The 18488-nt window shown below is 45.4% G+C and overlaps 2 protein-coding genes across 6 annotated transcripts in view; one reads left to right on the top strand and one right to left on the bottom strand.

Annotated features, from left to right (window-relative positions):
- The window catches only part of LOC135490657 (WASH complex subunit 1-like), a 37266-nt gene extending 21006 nt beyond the window's left edge, over positions 1–16260 (top strand). For all 5 annotated transcript variants that reach the window (XM_064775971.1, XM_064775970.1, XM_064775974.1 and 2 more), the window contains exons 4-5: positions 12866–13077; positions 13350–16260. In XM_064775971.1, coding sequence (XP_064632041.1) covers positions 12866–13077; positions 13350–14050 — 913 coding nt within the window. In that variant the 3' untranslated portion in view covers positions 14051–16260. The remainder of the gene's footprint in view (positions 1–12865; positions 13078–13349) is intronic.
- An 844-nt stretch (positions 16261–17104) lies between these two features.
- The window catches only part of LOC135490658 (histidine ammonia-lyase-like), a 24015-nt gene continuing 22631 nt past the window's right edge, over positions 17105–18488 (bottom strand). Inside the window, exon 15 of the mRNA XM_064775976.1 lies at positions 17105–18345. Coding sequence (XP_064632046.1) covers positions 18292–18345 — 54 coding nt within the window. The 3' untranslated portion in view covers positions 17105–18291. The remainder of the gene's footprint in view (positions 18346–18488) is intronic.

The raw sequence follows: 18488 nt of genomic DNA, 5'->3' as shown, positions 1-18488 counted from the left end.
TTTCGGGGATGCCGACGAGCCGGACTTGGCTGCCGTGCCGGACCGGGCACTCGATGAGTTGCCCCCCTCCCCTGCCTTGATCAGAGCCTCTCATTGGCTCGATTCAACGCTCAGGGACACGGCGCCGTCCTGCGGGGGCCACCAGCGCTCCCTGGTCTCGACTTTGCCGTCGACTGGACCGGGAGCCTGGACGAGGGCGGGGAAGCGCTTCACGGCCACTTCCCCTCACAGTCCTTCGTATAGGCCGGAATACTACAGAGTATCGCCGTCGGGGACCGACCCGGTCTCACTCATCCCCCTGAAGGATGATGTGCAGCTCGCCGGGTTGGTCGTTCCTAAAGTCCTCACGTCTGCTCCTATGAAAGATGCTAAGAACGATGAGGCCCTGGCTAAGGAGACGCAGTCGGTGTTGTCTTACGCCGACTTGACGCTCTGTGCCCTATCCAGGTCGTTGGCTGCGGACGCCACGGATGAGCAACGCATCCTGGCTATGTCCCTACAGCAGTCACTGCAACATGCCAGTGACTTAGCTGCCAAACAAGCAGCCAATGCGGTGCTGAAGCGCCGGGACCTCCTCATCGAGGGGCTGAGTGTGGTCCGCGCCCAGTTTCTGCGCGGGGCCTTGCGGACCGCCCCTTTGGGCGGTCCCTTCTTATTTCACGATTCGCTGCCTGATACCTTAGGGGCTCAGCGCGAGTCGGATAAGAGTTGTGAGGGGGACCCTCCTCCCCCCAGACAGGCCCCCCACCCGCGTTCCTCTTCATGGTCCGCGGGCCGGGGACGTCGGCCGGAGTTTAGACGCCCCCGGGGTGCGTCGGCCTCTCGTGGGCCCTCGGCCTCGCAGGGCTCCTCCGGGTCTTTTCGTCCCCGAGCGCAGACAGAAGCTGCGGCTCCAGCCCGCCGCTCCGATAAGCGCCACCGTCCCTCAGGTCAGGGCGGAGGCGGCGGGCAGCCCAAGCGCCCCTTCCAGCAACAACAGCGGAAGGGTCGCGGTGGCAGGCGTAGGTGACTTGTCACCTTCTCCTCGGGCGCCAATGGGCGACACTCCCTCGGACTCTGTCGTTGGGGGCAGGCTGCGCCATTTCGCAGCCTTTTGGGACGGATGGTGTCAAAAAGGCTCCCCAGTCCCGGACATGCTCCGGCACGGGGTTCGCCTCGATTTTGCCCATCCTCCCCCAACGACATCGACTCCCCACCCGGTATTACCCCCGTGGACCCGGCCAGGGCCGAAGCCCTTCGGTCCGAGGTCAACTCCCTCCTCCAGAAGGAGGCTGTCACGGTGGTGGAAGACCACTCCTCCCCGGGCTTTTACAGCCACATCTTCTTGGTTCCGAAGAAGTCGGGAAAATGGAGATTGGTCATAGACCTGTCCAGCCTGAACCGGTTCCTCAGGGTACCCAGTTTCAAGATGGAAACAACCAGGTCAGTGGCAACAGCGGTGCAGCCCGACGATTGGGCCGTCTCCATGGACTTACAGGATGCGTATTTTCACATCCCAGTCCACCCAGACTTTCAACATTTCCTTCGCTTTTACTTCGAAGGCAAAATTTATCAGTTTCAGGCCTTGCCTTTCGGCCTGGCTTCCGCCCCGCTTATTTTCACAACCGTCGTCAGGGCGTTCGCCGCCCCGTTTCACGCTTTGGGCTTCAAGCTCCATTGCTACTTAGACGACTGGCTGCTACGTTGCCAATCCCGTCCCCGTCTTCTCAAGCAGACTCGGTTCTTGCTCAAGACGGCGACCCAGGCCGGGTGGATAACAAACTTAGAAAAATCCGAGCTAGACCCGTCTCAGGATTTTGTCTTCGTGGGAGTACGTTTCCGTACCAGAGAGGGCCTCATGTCCCCACCTCAGGACCGGTTCACCAAGATCCGGTCACTGATTCGGGCTTTCCGTCGCCGAGACAGCGCCACAGCCAGACAGTTCCTGTCCCTGCTGGGCCTGCTCAATTCGGCTGTGGACCAGGTTCCTCTCGGTCGCCTGTATATGCGCCCCCTCCAGCTCCTCCTACTCTCGAGTTGGCGCCCCTTCTCGGACCCACTCGATCGAGCAGTAGCACTCCCTTCCATGCTACTGGAGGACGTTTGGAGGTTCTGGAGGACGGAGACGGAGCTCCTCCGCGGGGTGCAGCTCCGTCCGTTACCCCCCAGATGTCCCTCTTCACGGACGCCTCCCTCTTCGGATGGGGGGCTCACCTGAACGAGGGCGACCTGACCACCAAGGGCACGTGGTCAGGGGAGGAGTCTCGCCTTTCGATCAATATTCTCGAAATGCAGGCTGTCATCCTAGCCGTGAAGGCCTTTTCGTCCCGGTTATGGGGTCACAGGGTATCTCTGTTCTCCGACAACTCGACTGTCGTCGCCTATATTCGGAGACAAGGGGGAACGAGGTCCGACACACTGTGTCGTCTGACATGGGACCTCCTACAATTTTGTCGTCGGCTGGATATCCAGCTCTTCCCCCGTCACATCCCCGGCAAGAGGAACAACCTGGCGTATGCTCTCTCCAGAGCCGATCGCTTAGTCCAGACCGAGTGGACCCTCCATCAGGAGATTGTGTCTCGGCTGGCCGGGATGTGGGATGCGCCGATTGTGGACCTTTTCGCCACCCGCCTCAACAAGAGATTCACCCTGTATTACTCCCCTCTCCCGGACGACGAGGCCTTGGGAGTAGACAGCCTGTCGGCCTCCTGGGACGGCCTCAATGCTTATGCATTCCCGCCAACCCCTCTGTTGCTGCCGGTTCTGAACCAAGTGGCCTCATCGCGCATCAGGCTTTGCCTGATCGCCCCTTGCTGGCCGAACCAAGCTTGGTTCCCGGTGTTGCTGGAGCTCCTGACGGACCACCCCCGCAGATTGCCGGAGTGGGACCGCCTGCTATATCACCCGATAGGCCGGGTCTACCATCAGGCCCTTCTTTCTACAGGCTTCACGCCTGGAGACTATCGGGCATTTCCTCCGAGAGAGAGGCTTTTCGGAGGACATTATCCGAAAAGTCGCTCAGCCTCAGAGACAGTCTACCCTTACATCATACGACAGTAAGTGGCTCGTCTTTCGAGACTGGTGCGGGGAGCACGGAGTTTCTCCGATCGCTCCCACTCTTCCCAACTTCCTCAATTTCCTAAACTTTTTGTTTACGGTCCGGAAGTTTTCGGTCCAGGGGGTTAAGGGCTATCGCTCTGCCATTGCCGTCACCCTTAGGCTGACAGGCTCCTGGCAACCGGCTTGGGATGACGCCTTGTCATCGTTGCTTCGCAACATGTCTCTGGAGCGTCCCCGCTCCTTACATTGCGTCCCCAAGTGGGATCTCTCGGTGGTGCTACGGGCTCTTATGAGATTTCCATTCGAGCCCTTGCACCTAGCAGATAGGAAGCATCTTACCTTTAAGACCGTCTTCTTGGTTGCCTTAGCTACGACCCAGAGACGGTCCGAGCTCCATGCCCTAGCTTTTGACAAGCTAGCCTTCAATGAGAGGGGCGCGGTCCTAGAATTTGTCCCAGGCTTTATTGCGAAGAACCAGGCGCCTTCCACCTCCAGGCGCCCGGTTCTTATTCCATCCCTTTCCAGGGTGGTCTCTCGAGACCTCCCGGATAGAACTCTCTGCCCTGTCCGGGCCTTGAGGTTCTATGTCGATAAGACCAAGGACCCTGCCGTCCGTCTCGGCAGAAAGCGTCTTTTTCTGTCTTATCGCGAGGGATTCACACGGGAGATTGCGCCCGCCACGGTCGCCAGATGGTTGGTGGCCACCATCCGGTAGGCCTACTCCATGACTCTTCAGTCTCCGGAGCTTCGCCGCCTGGGTTCCGTGACGGCCCACGGGATTCTTGCCATCTCGACTTCATGGGCCGAATATAGGGGAGTCGCCTTGAACGAGGTCTTGGAGGCGGCGACGTGGAGTTCTCACTCCACTTTCTCCCAACATTATATGCGCGATTGTTCCGTGATGACTGACGGTATGCTGTCTCTCGGTCCAATCGTCGCTGCTCAGCACGTAGTCTAGGTTCTCCCTGCCTAGCCTACCCGCCGGACTCCTCACTCCGGATTCTCCGTCCTTCCCTCTAAAGATGAGGGGGAGGTACGGACATTCATGCCGGGACGTGGTTCCCCTGTGCATGTGCCCCGTCCGGATGTCTTAGGTTGAGCCGCCTAGACTTTGTGGGTTGTCCCCACACGCAGAGGGTGGTTACCCTCTTAAGCCCACACATTCTTTTGGCGAGGTGTGTGCTGAGCAAGTACCATGCGATGTGCTACCTTACTCTAGGGGGTAGTTGATAACCTTAAGGCCCTTTCCATTATTCTTTTATATGGTGGCCTGACCGTTGAGCCATGAGCATCCCCATTTCTCTTTGGTCTGGTTATCCCGGTCTCACCCGTTGGGTTCTGCTATGCGGCTTGGAGACAGTTCACGTCGCTACATGGTAAGTCACGTTTACCCACTTTCCTCAGGTTGTTGGTATTCGATGCAAAAGTCTGACCTGGGTAGAGTATGAACGACATAAAATTCCCATTTCCTGTGGAAATGTGATTTTATTCCCATTTCCTGTGGAAATGTGATTTTATTAGTTCATACCTACCCAGGTCAGACTGCCCACCCGTCCGTCCCCACAGCAACGGGACTTACTTGAGTTGCTTGAGTAAAAAGTACTGGCAATATAGCGGCTTGCACTGTTGATGGGCTGTACAGGGGCGCCGCCTGGACGTAGCCTTGTGAACTGGCTGCTTATTTTTCTAATGTAATTAGTTAAATAATTCCTCGGGTAGGTCTGATATGAGTACATATGCAAAAGTCTGACCTGGGTAGGTATGAACTAATAAAATCACATTTTCACAGGAAATGGGAAGTCCTACCCAAACGACCAACTACAGTCCGGATTCGATTACAAATGTGGCCACCAGGGGGCAAAGTTTTAAAAATCCTGTTATGAATGAATGAATATAAGAATTTCTATAGCGCCTGAATTAAAAGAAAATTTTTAAAAAATTCTCAGGCGCTTTACAAAGCAAAACACTCCCTGAAAAGGTGTTGTTTCAGGAGAGTTTTGAAAATGTCTATGGAACCAGCAAGCCTGATGTTGGAAGGTAGCTGGTTCCATAGAACCGGTGATGACTTGTAAAAAGAACGGTCACCAAAGGTTTTGCACTTAGTGCGAGGGACCACCAAAGTTGGAGCAATAACAGAGCGGAGATGGTAGGTGGAATGGTGCCTCAGTCTGTTCGTCTATTGTTGTCAAAACTGGAGGTCTGATGTTGATCATATGTGGTGTGAAGGTAGCCACATGCATCCTTATTTTATAGTGACCCACTTGATCCCGATCTGATTTTAAGTGTGGCCACCAGGGGGTAAAGTTCATAAATAAACAATGTCCATTTTTAGCTCACCTGGCGATACTGCGGCATCCGTTGTCGTCATATGCAGAACTATTGCATGGATGTCACCTGACATTTTTCATAACAAGTTCTTCTTCAGGTTCTCCCTTCCATGTCAACAGGCCGGGAGAGCACAATGGCCCTTTTTAGCTCACCTCTTAGCAGAGGTGAGCTTATCCCATACCGTTGCGTCCGTCGTCCGTCGTCGTCGTCGTCGTCGTCGTCGTCGTCGTCGTCGTCCGTCGTCCGTTAGCAGGGCACGTTTCGTAACTGTTAGAGCTATTGAGTTGAAACTTGGTACACATGTACCCTTATGTAATGACACCTTGGAGACCAAGTTTCGGTCCGATTCGTTTCATGGTTTGGCCACCAGGGGGCCAAACGTTAAAAGTGAAAATATGCAATATCTCCCTTAATAGTAGTCAGGAAATTTTGAAAAAAATATGGTAGGTACTTCTAGCAAAGGTGCATCATTATATCCTCCGGGTTTTTGATTTGACCTCCTTTTTAAGGTCACAGAGGTCAAATGGTGTAAATTGGCCGTTAGGATGTAACGATGGCACGTTTCTAAACTGCAATGACTATTGATACCAAATTTGGTACACATTTACCCCTTAGTCAGGTGATCTCAGGGACCGAAGTTTGGTCCAATATGATTCACCACTTGACCACCAGGGGGCAAAATCCAAAAACCTTAAAAATGTGATTATTCCTTAACTTCTTGCCCGATTGCCACCAATTTGATATCATGGGTACATCTAACCACCATACAGTATATGTCACACAGGTTTTTAATTTGACCTTCTTGTCAAGGTCACAAAGGTCAAATGGCGTAAATTCGCCGTCGGGCCGTAACGATGGCACGTTCTTAACTGCAATGACTATTGATCAAAAATTAAGTACACATGTACCCCTTGGTCAGGTGATCTCAGGTACCGAAGTTTGGTGCGATCTGATTTGCCGTTTGGCCTCCAGGGAGGGGGCCAAATCCTAAATTCTTCAAAATGCCATTGTTCCTAGTAATGACTTGCCCGATTGGCACCAATTTTATATCATAGGTACATCTAATTCTAACAACCATTCAATGTGTCACCCGGGTCTTCTTTGATTTGACCTACTTTTCAAGGTCACAGAGGTCGAATGTTATGTAAATTGGCCATTTTGGGGAAATTGTAATTGCTTGGACCTACATCAAACCTAACACTACATGACACAATACCATGCTCTTTATCCATCTTTCCTCCACATGAGGTGAGCACAATGGCCCTGGCCATTTCATTATTGTTAGAATCTCTGATTTTTTCAAGATTTTTCCCAGGGGGAGGGGGAATTAGAATAAAAATAAAAATTTGATTTTCACTATTTTTATCTCAGCTGGGGAGCTCATATCATCACGTCTTGACTATTGTCCATCGTCGGTGCGTCCGTCGTCTGTCAACAATGGTGGCACATTTCTGCACTGTTGAGTCTAGAAAGGTGAAACTTAGTGTGTGGATGTCTTATGACGATATGACTCGATACACGAAAAATCAATGCCATTTGGCCTACTTTCTGGACTCCTGGTGGCCATCTTTGAAAACCTTTTTTTTGGCTCACTGTTTGGGTAGATGAGTCTATACAACACCGCAGTGTCTGTTGTCCGTCGTCGTCGTCCGTCGTATCCTGTTTCAAAAACAGTGGCACGTTTCTTAACCACTAGGGCTATGAATTTGAAACGTTGTACACAGGACCCTCCAGGTCAGGTGACCTCTGGGAATGAATTTCGGTCCGATCTGATTCTTGACCTGGCCAGAAGTGGTAACCTAATGAAACGGTCAGGGGCCATTGTGCTCACCGTAAGTATTTTTAGCTCAGCTGACAAAGTCAGCGAAGCTGGTAATATTACTAAGGGAATGGTGTCCATCCTTCCTGCCATCCTTCCATGTCAATTTTGGGCATTTTGTAACCGTAAGACCTAGGCACTTTGTTGACGCTGCTAAATTAGGAGTAGCCCAAGGGGAACTCAGAAACCAAAAATCAGCGCGATCCGACCTACATTCGGCGAATGAGGTCATCGGGAAGTTTAAACTTCTTTCCTTTATACCTCGGGCCACAGAGGAAATATTGTTTTCAAATCTGGCCGAATATTTTTTAATAATTTTTCATTTTGACTTGTAATGGAATTAGTTTAGTTTTCACCGCCAGTTGGCGCTACAGGCACATTTGACAGATTTTTTGACGATTCAAAAGCCCGGGTTATGACGTATAGTTGCGCAGTTGTATTCTGCGCATTGAATTGGCCAGGGAACCAGGCTATATTTCAGCATAGCCACTGTGACCAGTGTATTGAGTGTAAAGATGGAAGATTGATTTTGCAACAAGTAACCAATTTTCTGCTAAAAAGTAGTCAAGTAGGCGATATTATCACTAGTTCCTTTCAGTGGGTAGTCATAAGGTCTTAAGGGAATACTTTCAGAAATTAGTTCTTGAAAATTTGGCCACAATTCTGTGAAAACGATATCGGAAGTGCACGCTCTGTTCGCGATGTATTTTGAAGTGGAGAATTCCCACAGTATGTGCAGTGAATCGGCATGATTCTGTTTGCATATTAGTTTTTAGTACTACGATTCTTACATGAGTAAAAAGTAGACGTTTTAAGCTACACAATAATGTTACTCCCATAAAAATTGATTGCAAATTGACGGAGCTACGGCATTCTGTTCGGCAATTGTCAGCGCTGATAAAATACATTGCATGCTAATGCATGCCAAATGGTACACTTTAAAAAGCGTTCATTGGACAACGTAGGGAATCACCAGAAATGACGTCATCGCTGGTCTAAATCTTCTATATAATAATATTAGAAGGGGGACGAATAAAGTCACACTTAGAGGCGTTGGATACCTTGAAATTTTGCATGAATGGTGGTGACACCTTACCCTGATGCAACGTCTTGGTTTTATTCAAAAATTTACTTCAGCGGAGCAGAAATGAGGGATTTTTAATCGGACACTGTCAATTCTCCTTACCACTCACAGAAGCCAAGCCATTGCTGTTAAGTTATGCAGGGGCTTAATCAATTACCTGCACTCCCTGTGGGGTGAATAACATTACCTTTTGAACAGCTGGCTGTAGGGGGATGATTGGAACAGCCGGTATACCTGCTGACCTGCTGAACCCAGATAAATGTTATTTTCAATCCATGATTGCAGGTCACCTGATTTTCGAGATTTTGCGGGAAATTGTAAACAAACGCATGTGTGCAGTTCAAATGTAAACAAAAATGTATTTTTGGTACTTTTGGTTGCTGGACTTGGGTTTTCTCGCAGTTAGGAGCTGGGGTCAAATTGGTGGTCTATTGTTCATGGATGCTGTTTTAGTCAGAGGTAGCCCTTGATTATGAAGGGATTTTCAAATATGAAAACGACCCTTTGTATTGTAAATTCCAATCACCTGCAGGACAGGTCAATTTCTCTCAATAAAATTAATTTTGTTGACTTCTGTAATCTCTACCTTATAAAAAAAAAGACAGTGGTGTTAGTCCCAAACTGGTCATTTCTATTTATTTTGACCTCTGTTAAATCAGGATACCTCTCAATTACAGACAGCATTTTGTATCCTTGTGCTGTACAACCAAGCCTGGACATACCACAGTTGTCCATGGAGAAGTCTCATCCTCTCTGACACTTCTTTTCTGTAAAGCTACCGATACAACATACTGAACTAGGGATATCTTCCGTTGCCTCCTCAAGCCAATGTTACTGAGAAAGCAATGTTCAGTCATCATGGACAACTGTTTTCAAAGTAGTTTATACCAAGCATGTATCTTCTTCTCTGTTTTCCAAGCATTTCTTTCCTCATCCGTCAGGAATCCCTTCAAACTTGGCAAGATATTGCTCATAGTAAGGTTGTAGTTTGGGGCCTTGTTAACAGTAATATTTGCATACCATGGCTGATTAGTTCAATCATATTTCATCCAGCTGGCAGCTCTGCATTGGAAATCTTAGTAGTATAACGTGTTCTCTTGACCTTCAAACAGTAGTATAAAGCTGATATTTACTACTTTACACCCTCAGTCCTATGTTATTAGGTCATCCAGCTGAGCGCCAGGCCCTTGGGCCTCTTGTTAGTAGACAGTTACAGAAAGTGCTACAGTATGTAGGCCTCTCATAATTTATACATGCATCTGTGACCAGTTCAGAGCCGGCCCTGGCCAAGTGGTGAATCCGAGACTTGTGGTTCCAAGCTTGTAGAGTCTAGGTGAAAATAATAGTGAAGAAACGTGCCACTCCATGACAATGGTGAATATATTTTTAACTTTGACCTCAGTGACCCTGACAGGTAGGTCAAATAACAAACCAGGGTGATATGTGATGTAGACACATCCACCTGACCATAACAATTTCATCACTCGTTACACTACAGCAATCGGCAAAAAACGATTTCCAAGATGGCCGCCTAATTAAATCTATGGCACCAAATAAATCAAAAAATGAAGAAAATGTAAGATAGAACTCAGAAAAGAAAAAAGGAAAAGATGAAAAATAAAAATATTTTTGGCTGTCCTTGACCGGGGTTTGAACTCACGACCTTTGGATTGCCACAATACGAGGAAAAACCCACAAAACATGCAATTTCGGCCATATTTGAATTCCGATCTGGCTGAAACTTGGCATACAAATAGTGGCTTCTTAGATGCATCATTACACAAAATTAAAACTCTTTACATTGAACAACGACAAAACGTACCAAGAACGGTAAAGTTTTCAACTTTGACCTCTGTGAACTTGAAAGGTGGGTCAAATCAAAAACCCGTAAGATATGTGATGTATCCATGCTGGGAGTACCTACCATGAAACTTTTATTAAAAAACAAATCAGTAATAAGCGAGAAATCACACTTTTTGAGTTTTGAGTTTGGGCCCCCTGGTGGCCAAGTCAATAATCAGACCGAACCAAAATTCAGTGTAAAAGGTCAACTGACCTAGGGGGTCATTTGTTCAAAGTTTCAAGTTCATAACTGTTGCGGTTGAGAAACGTGCCATAGTTACACTCAAACGGCAAATTTACGCCATTTGACCTCTGCGACCTTAAAAAGTAGGTCAAATCCGAAAAATTGTGCAACATCTGAGGTAACCTTGCTAGGGGTCCCTGCCATAAAAATTTCATCAAAAACAATTTGCTAATAAGCAGGCTATTGCACTTCTTACTTTTTCTGTTTTGGCCCCCTGGTGGCAAAGTCAAGAATCAGATCAGGCTGAAATTCAGCACCAGAGGTTATCTGATATAGGGGGTTATATGTACCAAGTTTCAAGCTCATAGCTTTGGTGGTTGAGAAACGTGCCATAGTTACACTCAAACGGCCAATTCACGCCATTTGACCTCTGTGACCTTGAAAAGTAGATCAAATTAAAAACCCGTAAGATATATGATGTATCCTTGCTATGAGTACCTACCACAAAAGTTTTATCGAAAACAAGTCACTAATAAGCGAGATATCACACTTTTTAGATATCCACATTTGGCCCCCTGGTGGCCAAGTAGAGAATTAGATCGGACAGAAATTTAGTGTCACGGGTCATCTGACCTAGGGGGTCATGTGTACAAAGTTTTAAGTTCATAGGCCTAGCGGTTAAAAAACGTGCCACTGTTTTTGAACTAGGATACGACGGACGACAACGACGACGACGGACACTGCGGTATCGTATAGACTCCCCTACGGTGAGCCAAAAAGTGTGTTATCTCTCTTATGAGTGACTTGTTTTCATTAATATTTTTCTGGTAGGTTCTTCTAGCAAGGATACATCACATATCATACTGGTTGGCTCACCATAAGGGGAGTCTATTACAATAGCCCTGTGTCCGTCATCATCGTATCCTTTGGCACGTTTCTTAACCACTAGTGCTATGAACTTGAAACTTTGTACACCTGACTCCCTAGGTCAGAGGTACTCTGACACTGATTTTCGGTCCGGTCTGATTCTTGACTTGGCCACTACGGTGCCAAAACTGAAAATATGAATAGTGTGATATCTCACTTATTTGTCATTTGTTTTTGATGAAATTTTTGTGGTAGAAAGGGTATATGACATTTCATACGTGTTTTTGATTTGACATACTTTTCAAGGTCACAGAGGTCAAATGGCGTAAATTGGCCGTTAGGATGTAACTATGGCACGTTTCTAAACTGCAATGACTATTGATCCCAAATTTGGTACACATGTACCCCTTAGTCAGGTGATCTCAGGGACCGAAGTTCGGTCCAATATGATTTCTCCACTTGACCACCAGGGGGCAAAATCCAAAAACCTTAAAAATGTGATTATTCCTCAACTTCCTGCCGGATTGCCACCAATTTTATATCATGGGTACATTTAACCACCTTACAGTATATGTCACACAGGTTTTTAATTTGACCTACTTTTCAAGGTCACAGAGGTCAAATGGCGTAAATTGGTCGTCAGGCCGTAACTATGGCACGTTTCTTAACCGCAATGACTATTGATCACAAATTAAGTACACATGTACCCCTTGGTCAGTTTGGTCCGATCTGATTTGCCGTTTTGCCTCCAGGGAGGGGGCCAAGTCCAAAATTCTTCATAATGCTATTATTCCTTAATTACTTGCACGATTGGCACCAATTTTATAAGTACATCTAATTTTAACAACCATTCAATGTGTCACCTGGGTCTTTTGATTTGACCTACTTTTCAAGGTCACAGAGGTCAAATGTACTGTACATTGGCCATTTTGGGGAAATTGTAATTGCTTGGACCTACATCAAACCTAACACTACATGACACAATACCATGCTCTTCATCCATCTTTCATCCACATGAGGTGAGCACAACAGCCCTGGCCATTTCATTTTTAATTTTTGATTTGACCCAATTTTTAAGGTCACAGAGGTCGAAATGCGTAAATTGGCCGTTTGAGTGTAACTATGGCACGTTTCTTAACCACTAAAGCTATGAACTTGAAATTTGGTACACATTTATTACACACATTTGGTACACGAGGGGTCGGAAGTGGAGTTGTCTCTCGGATCAAATCTGGTCCATCGCTTGCCTACCTCTTCTATATCTCTTCTCATACCACCTTTCCTGGCTTATCCCATTGTTTAGCCCGATAATCCCGCTAACTAGGCTTCAGGGACCTGTGGCGAGAGGGAACATTCTGCAGATAATCCTGATAGGGACAAACTCATGCAGTTGGATCGATGGAGAGTGTTTATGCCTGGAGAGATAGAACTGTGCTGTGTTAGTCAGACCTCGCCCTAGATTAAGAAGGGAAATTAATAAAGTGCATGACCTGGTCTCTGGTATCATCCATAACAGCACTCATATTAACACATCCTTCACAAGTACCCATATTCACTTGACCAGATCCAGTCGGGGACCATTTGTATGGCGCACGCCATCACTGTCATGCGTATTATGGCAGAAGCACAAGCCACATGGCAATGTGGGTAAATGACTATATTCAGCCATGATCAATGTTCTGTATGTATTGTCTCTTTGCAGTTACAAGAAATATGTGATGCTGGATCCATTGGGTGTGGTAACCAAGACACGATCAACAGAAGGTGATGAGGAAGATGCCTTAGCAGCAGCCCCAAGTTCCATAGCCCATGGAGAAGAAATGCAACGAGGGCAGATGGAGAATTATTTCTATGTGCCTGATCTGGGGGAGGTACCAGAAATATCAGTGCCTGATTTTCTTCCTGATCTTGTGGGTAAGTTAAGTCATAACACACAAACGCTTTTCAGTCCTGATGATTTAATACTTAGATCTAGGAAATTCGTCCAGGCAAGAGCTAACAGTGAAGGAAAAGAACTGCTGAATATTCAAATGCGTGCCGCTGCTATTTTTATTCACACAATGAAGTGCGAGGTACAAGCTACATGTATAGACAAACAAGCTGCTGTTTCAAAACCACTGTGAGAAGCCAGTTTTTAAAAGGAACAGACAAGTGTACTTGAGAACTATTTCATTCTTTCATTCCAGGTAGTATTGCCGATGACATTTCTTATGCTGCTGAACGGGGTCCATCCATTGCACCATCTGTGCCTGGAAGCAACATGCCAGATTTACCGACTGTTATTCCCGACATCGACAGCATACCAAGTGGTCCTGCTGGTGGTGCTGGAGCATCTTCAGGGGTTGTTGATCTGCTCACATCAGCACAAAGTTCTGTTCCACCAGCCCCTGGCCCACCACCACCACCACCCCCTGCTGCTGCACCCCCTCCACCACCACCACCACCACCACCTCCAAATGCCCCAGCACCACCTCCAACCTCAGGCACACCTGATGATCCACCGCCAAAGATTTCATCTGTTCCTAAGGAAGTAGCCGATCCAGGTGACAGCCGCTCTAGTCTTCTGGATGCCATTAGGAAGGCTGGTGGGTCACAGGGTGCTGGGTTGAAAAAAGGTGCTGGGGAGGAAAAGCGTAAAGAACGCAAGAAAAAGGAGGCACCTCCACCAGCAAGTGGTGGCGACTTCATGTCAGATTTATTTAGTCGGATCCAACGGCGAAGAGAAGGAATTTCGGGGGCTAAAACTCCTGGCGGTGGGGAGAAGAGTGGCGGTGGCCAAGGGGGAGGATCAGCCATGGACAGTATTTCAAAAATGATACCTTCCACAAAGGAGAGAAGTGAAAGTTTTCCAGCAGACACTGGCGCTGATGAGGATGACTGGGAGTGATTTCTAGCTCACATGGGTGAGCGTATGTCATCACATCTTTTATAGAAATGTGGATGTCTCATCACAACATGATTTAATTTACATACCAAAAATTGTCACAATTTCATGAATGCTGATCCAGAATCATTAAGTTTTTCACTGTGGATACTTCTGGTGAGACTACATGACATAATTCCCTGGTTTTTGATTTGACCTTCTTTTTACCCTTTCCGTGCAGCTGGCGAGATCTTCTCACTTGACCCTATCCACGCCATCTTGGAGCAGGCAAGAAAATCTCTCCAAACTGATATGATCATCAACAGAGGGCAACACTGCATTGATAGCCTATTTACAATGTTGGTGAGATTTTCTTGCCGCCGCACGTAGTAAGGACTCTGTAGCATCGATGGGCGAGAATATCTTGCCAGTTTTATTCAGTTGGGCACTAACAGCCACAAAATTAATTCCGCAAGTTGAGCTGGATAGCATTAGGAAATTCCGCACAGAAAGAGTTCAAGTCACAGAGGTCAAACTCTAAAATTTCAACGAAGATGCTGCGTTTCATCACTAGTTTCTAGCATCTTCAAATTTTATATGTCGACATCTATGAGGCAACTCTACATGTTGACAAAATTTTTGGAGAAAGGGACCTACATCTCAGTAAGTAGACCAGGTTGCTAAAATCCTGTGTTGGTCCAATGTCAAGAAACCTTCACTGTGAGATATACAGATGTTTGTTATTGATTGAGCTGATCATACTTAGCCTGGTGTGTGAAACATTTTGACCTTGCCCTAATTTCTTAAGATCAGAATAGGCCAAACGCTAAAATGTCACCAATTGTGGCACATTTTGTTATTTTTTGTCCAAGACTTCGTCCTTCGTTAAGTGCTGATGTCATTAAGACTGCCCACCACGCAAGTGGGCAGTTTGGTGTGTTGACTGTGTACAAGCACAGTACATTACATGTGTACATTATTTACTTGAATGGACTAGACTTCAATACTATTGTAATTCTTTTGCTCACCGGTAGGGTGCGATGAATTAATGCGATGGTGCAGTGTTCGTCTTCGTTGTCAATAAGGTTCTATTCTAAATAATTGTCCAATGTCTTTATCGCCATGATTGTAGTGTGTGAACAACGTCTATCTCTTCCGATTCTGAGGATAGCCCACTAGGGGATGAATAAACCAGAGTTACCATAGTTTATAGTCAAACTGATACGTTCTACATTTTGCATTACGGCTCTCCTGTTCGGACCTTATAATTCTGCCATCTCAAGAACAACCTCCAGTGTGTCCGCACATTCACAAAGTTTCCTCTGAAGGGAATGGTTTCACAGTGTCCGATAGTCCTAGTAAGTTTGGCCTTATTTAAAAGTGCTGCATGAGAAGCTGTTGATATAAGAGTCTATGTATTATTGTTCTGCTTGCGATAGACAATCTTGCATCATGTGATTTGTTGCTCACATTTCTGCCGCAAATTTGACGAGCTGCCGAACACCTTGGGTCAAAATATGAACAGAACTTAGGCTGAAACATCCGGAGATACAGGTTTTTGATACTCCTATACACCGTATACAAAATATCGAGGGGCGGAGTATATTCAAAACCACTGATTCATCAGGATGAGGCTGACATGGCACTCACCTGATCCAAATGCAGGTCATATATAGGACTTATACTTAATATTGAATACATGTGTTTGAAGGCCCTGCATCTTTGTTAACTAGTAGATCGGAACTTCACTTTTATTACTGTAGTCACTGAGCATTTATGACCCAGGAATTTAAGGCTAATTTGGACCTATTCATGTATAGCCGCCCACGCCCTTAAAAAAGAACCGCATTGGTCCACCAGAGGTGGCCGTTCACATCACACCATCTCTGTTGACCATACATCAGGATGGTTCTATTGACTAAGAGTCATGACATCAGTTGTATAAACTGGCCAGACTAACAATAGAATTGAATCCTGAGTCAGTAAAAATCAGTTGCACTAGACCACAGGTTAATTTAACTGTGTTTATAGTAAAAGTGAAATATTAATCCTGCTGTGCCTAACCATAACGGAAAACCACCGCATTGTTAAGTTAGTGGCTTCCCACTGCAGTTGAATCAGACCTTTGCTACTGAACTGTGTTTTTATTGTGACGACGTAGCCAATGGTCTATGTTGAATTGAATAATATGCCTTTATGAATAATGAAATAAAAAGACAAAATTACCAAAAATATTTTCAGTCTTTATCAAATCTCTGATTTTGTGTTGAACAGTTAAGTATTTCAGCTGTAAATTTCACTTGGAATGAATTTCACTTGGAATGGTTTAGTGAAAATCTAATGATTTAATACGAAAATCAAACGAGCGTGTTTTTTGAGTGGAAATATCACGTGGCTGACTTGGCCCGGAAACCAACGACGCGTGTTGTCACAGAGACATGTCCACCGCATCACAGAGTTCACCCATGTGATCTGTCCATGTGATCCGGGAAAATATCACACGGCTGGGTGGCAATGACAATGCACAGAAACAATCAAATAAAGTTGTTTTGCCAAGTCTGAAGTCGGTTTTAATGGTGTTCAACCGAAAGATCATCAAATGATCTAGGGTTTGGTATGATTTTCTACTGCCACATATTCATATCGGATTTGATTTTGAGACGGGTTTTCTCAAAACCTCGATGACGTCTTGGCATGTGATAAAGAATAGAATGAAACACAATACATGCCAAAGTTGTTTTGCAAAGTCTGAAGTCGGTTTTAATGGTGTTCGACCGAGAGATCATCAAATGATCTTGGGTTTGGTATGATTTTCTGCTGCCACATATTCATATCGGATTTGATTTTGAGACGGGTTTTCTCAAAACCTCGATGACGTCTTGGCATGTGATAAAGAATAGAATGAAACACAATACATGCCAATTTTCATCACATGTGTGTCTAGTTTCTTCACTACTGCAATATGGTATGTATCTTTGCCTTGATTTTTCATGTGTTTCAGGCCAAGCGTTTCAATCATTCCATTGAGTGTTAGGGTGCTAAAAAGGACTCTCGGGAAATTAATGAAAGAAATAAGTGCTTTCGTATTTGTTAAAAAAGCTTTATTCGATCTAAAACAGAAGGCTATATTCATACAGTACTTAGCGAGGCTTTTTTTATAATGTTTCAAAAGTACCCAAAAATAATTGCAAATTCCGTAGTAATGTTCGAATAAAATAGTTTCGCCGAGTCTGAAATCGTCTTTTAAATTAATGGTGTTCAACCTATAGATAAAAATAAAAATAAAAACATCAATTTTAGTCTCGGATCATACAAGGGGACTCCAAAAATAAAAATTGGTTGAAATTTGTCGTCGGGAAAACTTTTCAATTCTCTCTGTTTTATGGTCGGGGAGAAAAAAAAGTGTGTCGAAAACGGTGGTCAGGACTTTAATTTTTTTCCACTTTCAAGAAAATGACCCCCGGCAGATTCGTAATTCAACAAATAAAAAATTGTGGCCTTACTCTAATTTGGCAACCATGTTAGTTTACCAAACTTAACTTTAAGTAAGCTGAATACTAAACTATACATTTAATTTTATAATCACAGTCTATCAGGTACGTAAGGTACAAATAATCCAGGTTTAGGTCTAGACCTGCTCTAGCTTACACAACTGTTAAAATAATACACACCTCACCAAATCTAGATTGCCAATATAAAAACCAAATACATAAAAGCCAACTAACATGAATCTGACAAAACTACTGTGAGATAATGATGTTTATAACTTTGCAATTACGGGAACAACATCAGTAGATTCGCTTAGTGGGATCGTCAATGATTCTTGAAGATGTATTGTCCTTGTAAGCTTACATTTAGATATAAATCACAAATTTTGCACAACTTCAGCAATATCAGTTATAGATCACAAAACTGGGATTAATTTTTGGTGTAAGTTTTCTCAGATTGGAGGGTCAGACCGGAATGTCAGATATATACAATTTGGAAAATTAAATTACCCACTGCATTACATTAATTACTTAAATGTGGTTATTTCGAAAGCTGTTGCAGCAAAGTGTTCAAAGCGTGGACGCCTTTCCAAAAACGTTGTTCCCAATCAGAATTATGGATCTGTATCCTAGTCCTCGAAAACAACTAACAATTTAGCATATGTAGGCCTATATACTTAAACATCTCCCGTTTCGTCATATTCAAGGGTTGTATGGTGTAGACGTTGGGCCGGCTCATCCGCTACCGGTATCTCTCGACAGCAGTTGGCACGAGTTTCAAAGCTGATGTGAACGATAAGTGTCCATGTAAGGCTTTACAGCATGCCAAATCTGAAATATAAGCATTTAGTTGTTTAGGCTTCAAATTTTGAAAGTAAATAAGAAGATTTGATAGCTTAGTTGCTTCATACGTCAAAGCCAACATTTGTCATTGCTTTTCCAGCGCCAACATTTGTCACTGACTTTTCCAGCAA

Source organism: Lineus longissimus, chromosome 7 (genome assembly GCF_910592395.1).
Source record: "Lineus longissimus chromosome 7, tnLinLong1.2, whole genome shotgun sequence".
Taxonomy (NCBI): Eukaryota; Metazoa; Nemertea; class Pilidiophora; order Heteronemertea; family Lineidae; genus Lineus; species Lineus longissimus.
Note: the sequence above shows the minus strand (reverse complement) of the source record. Positions and strands in the feature narration are given on the sequence as shown.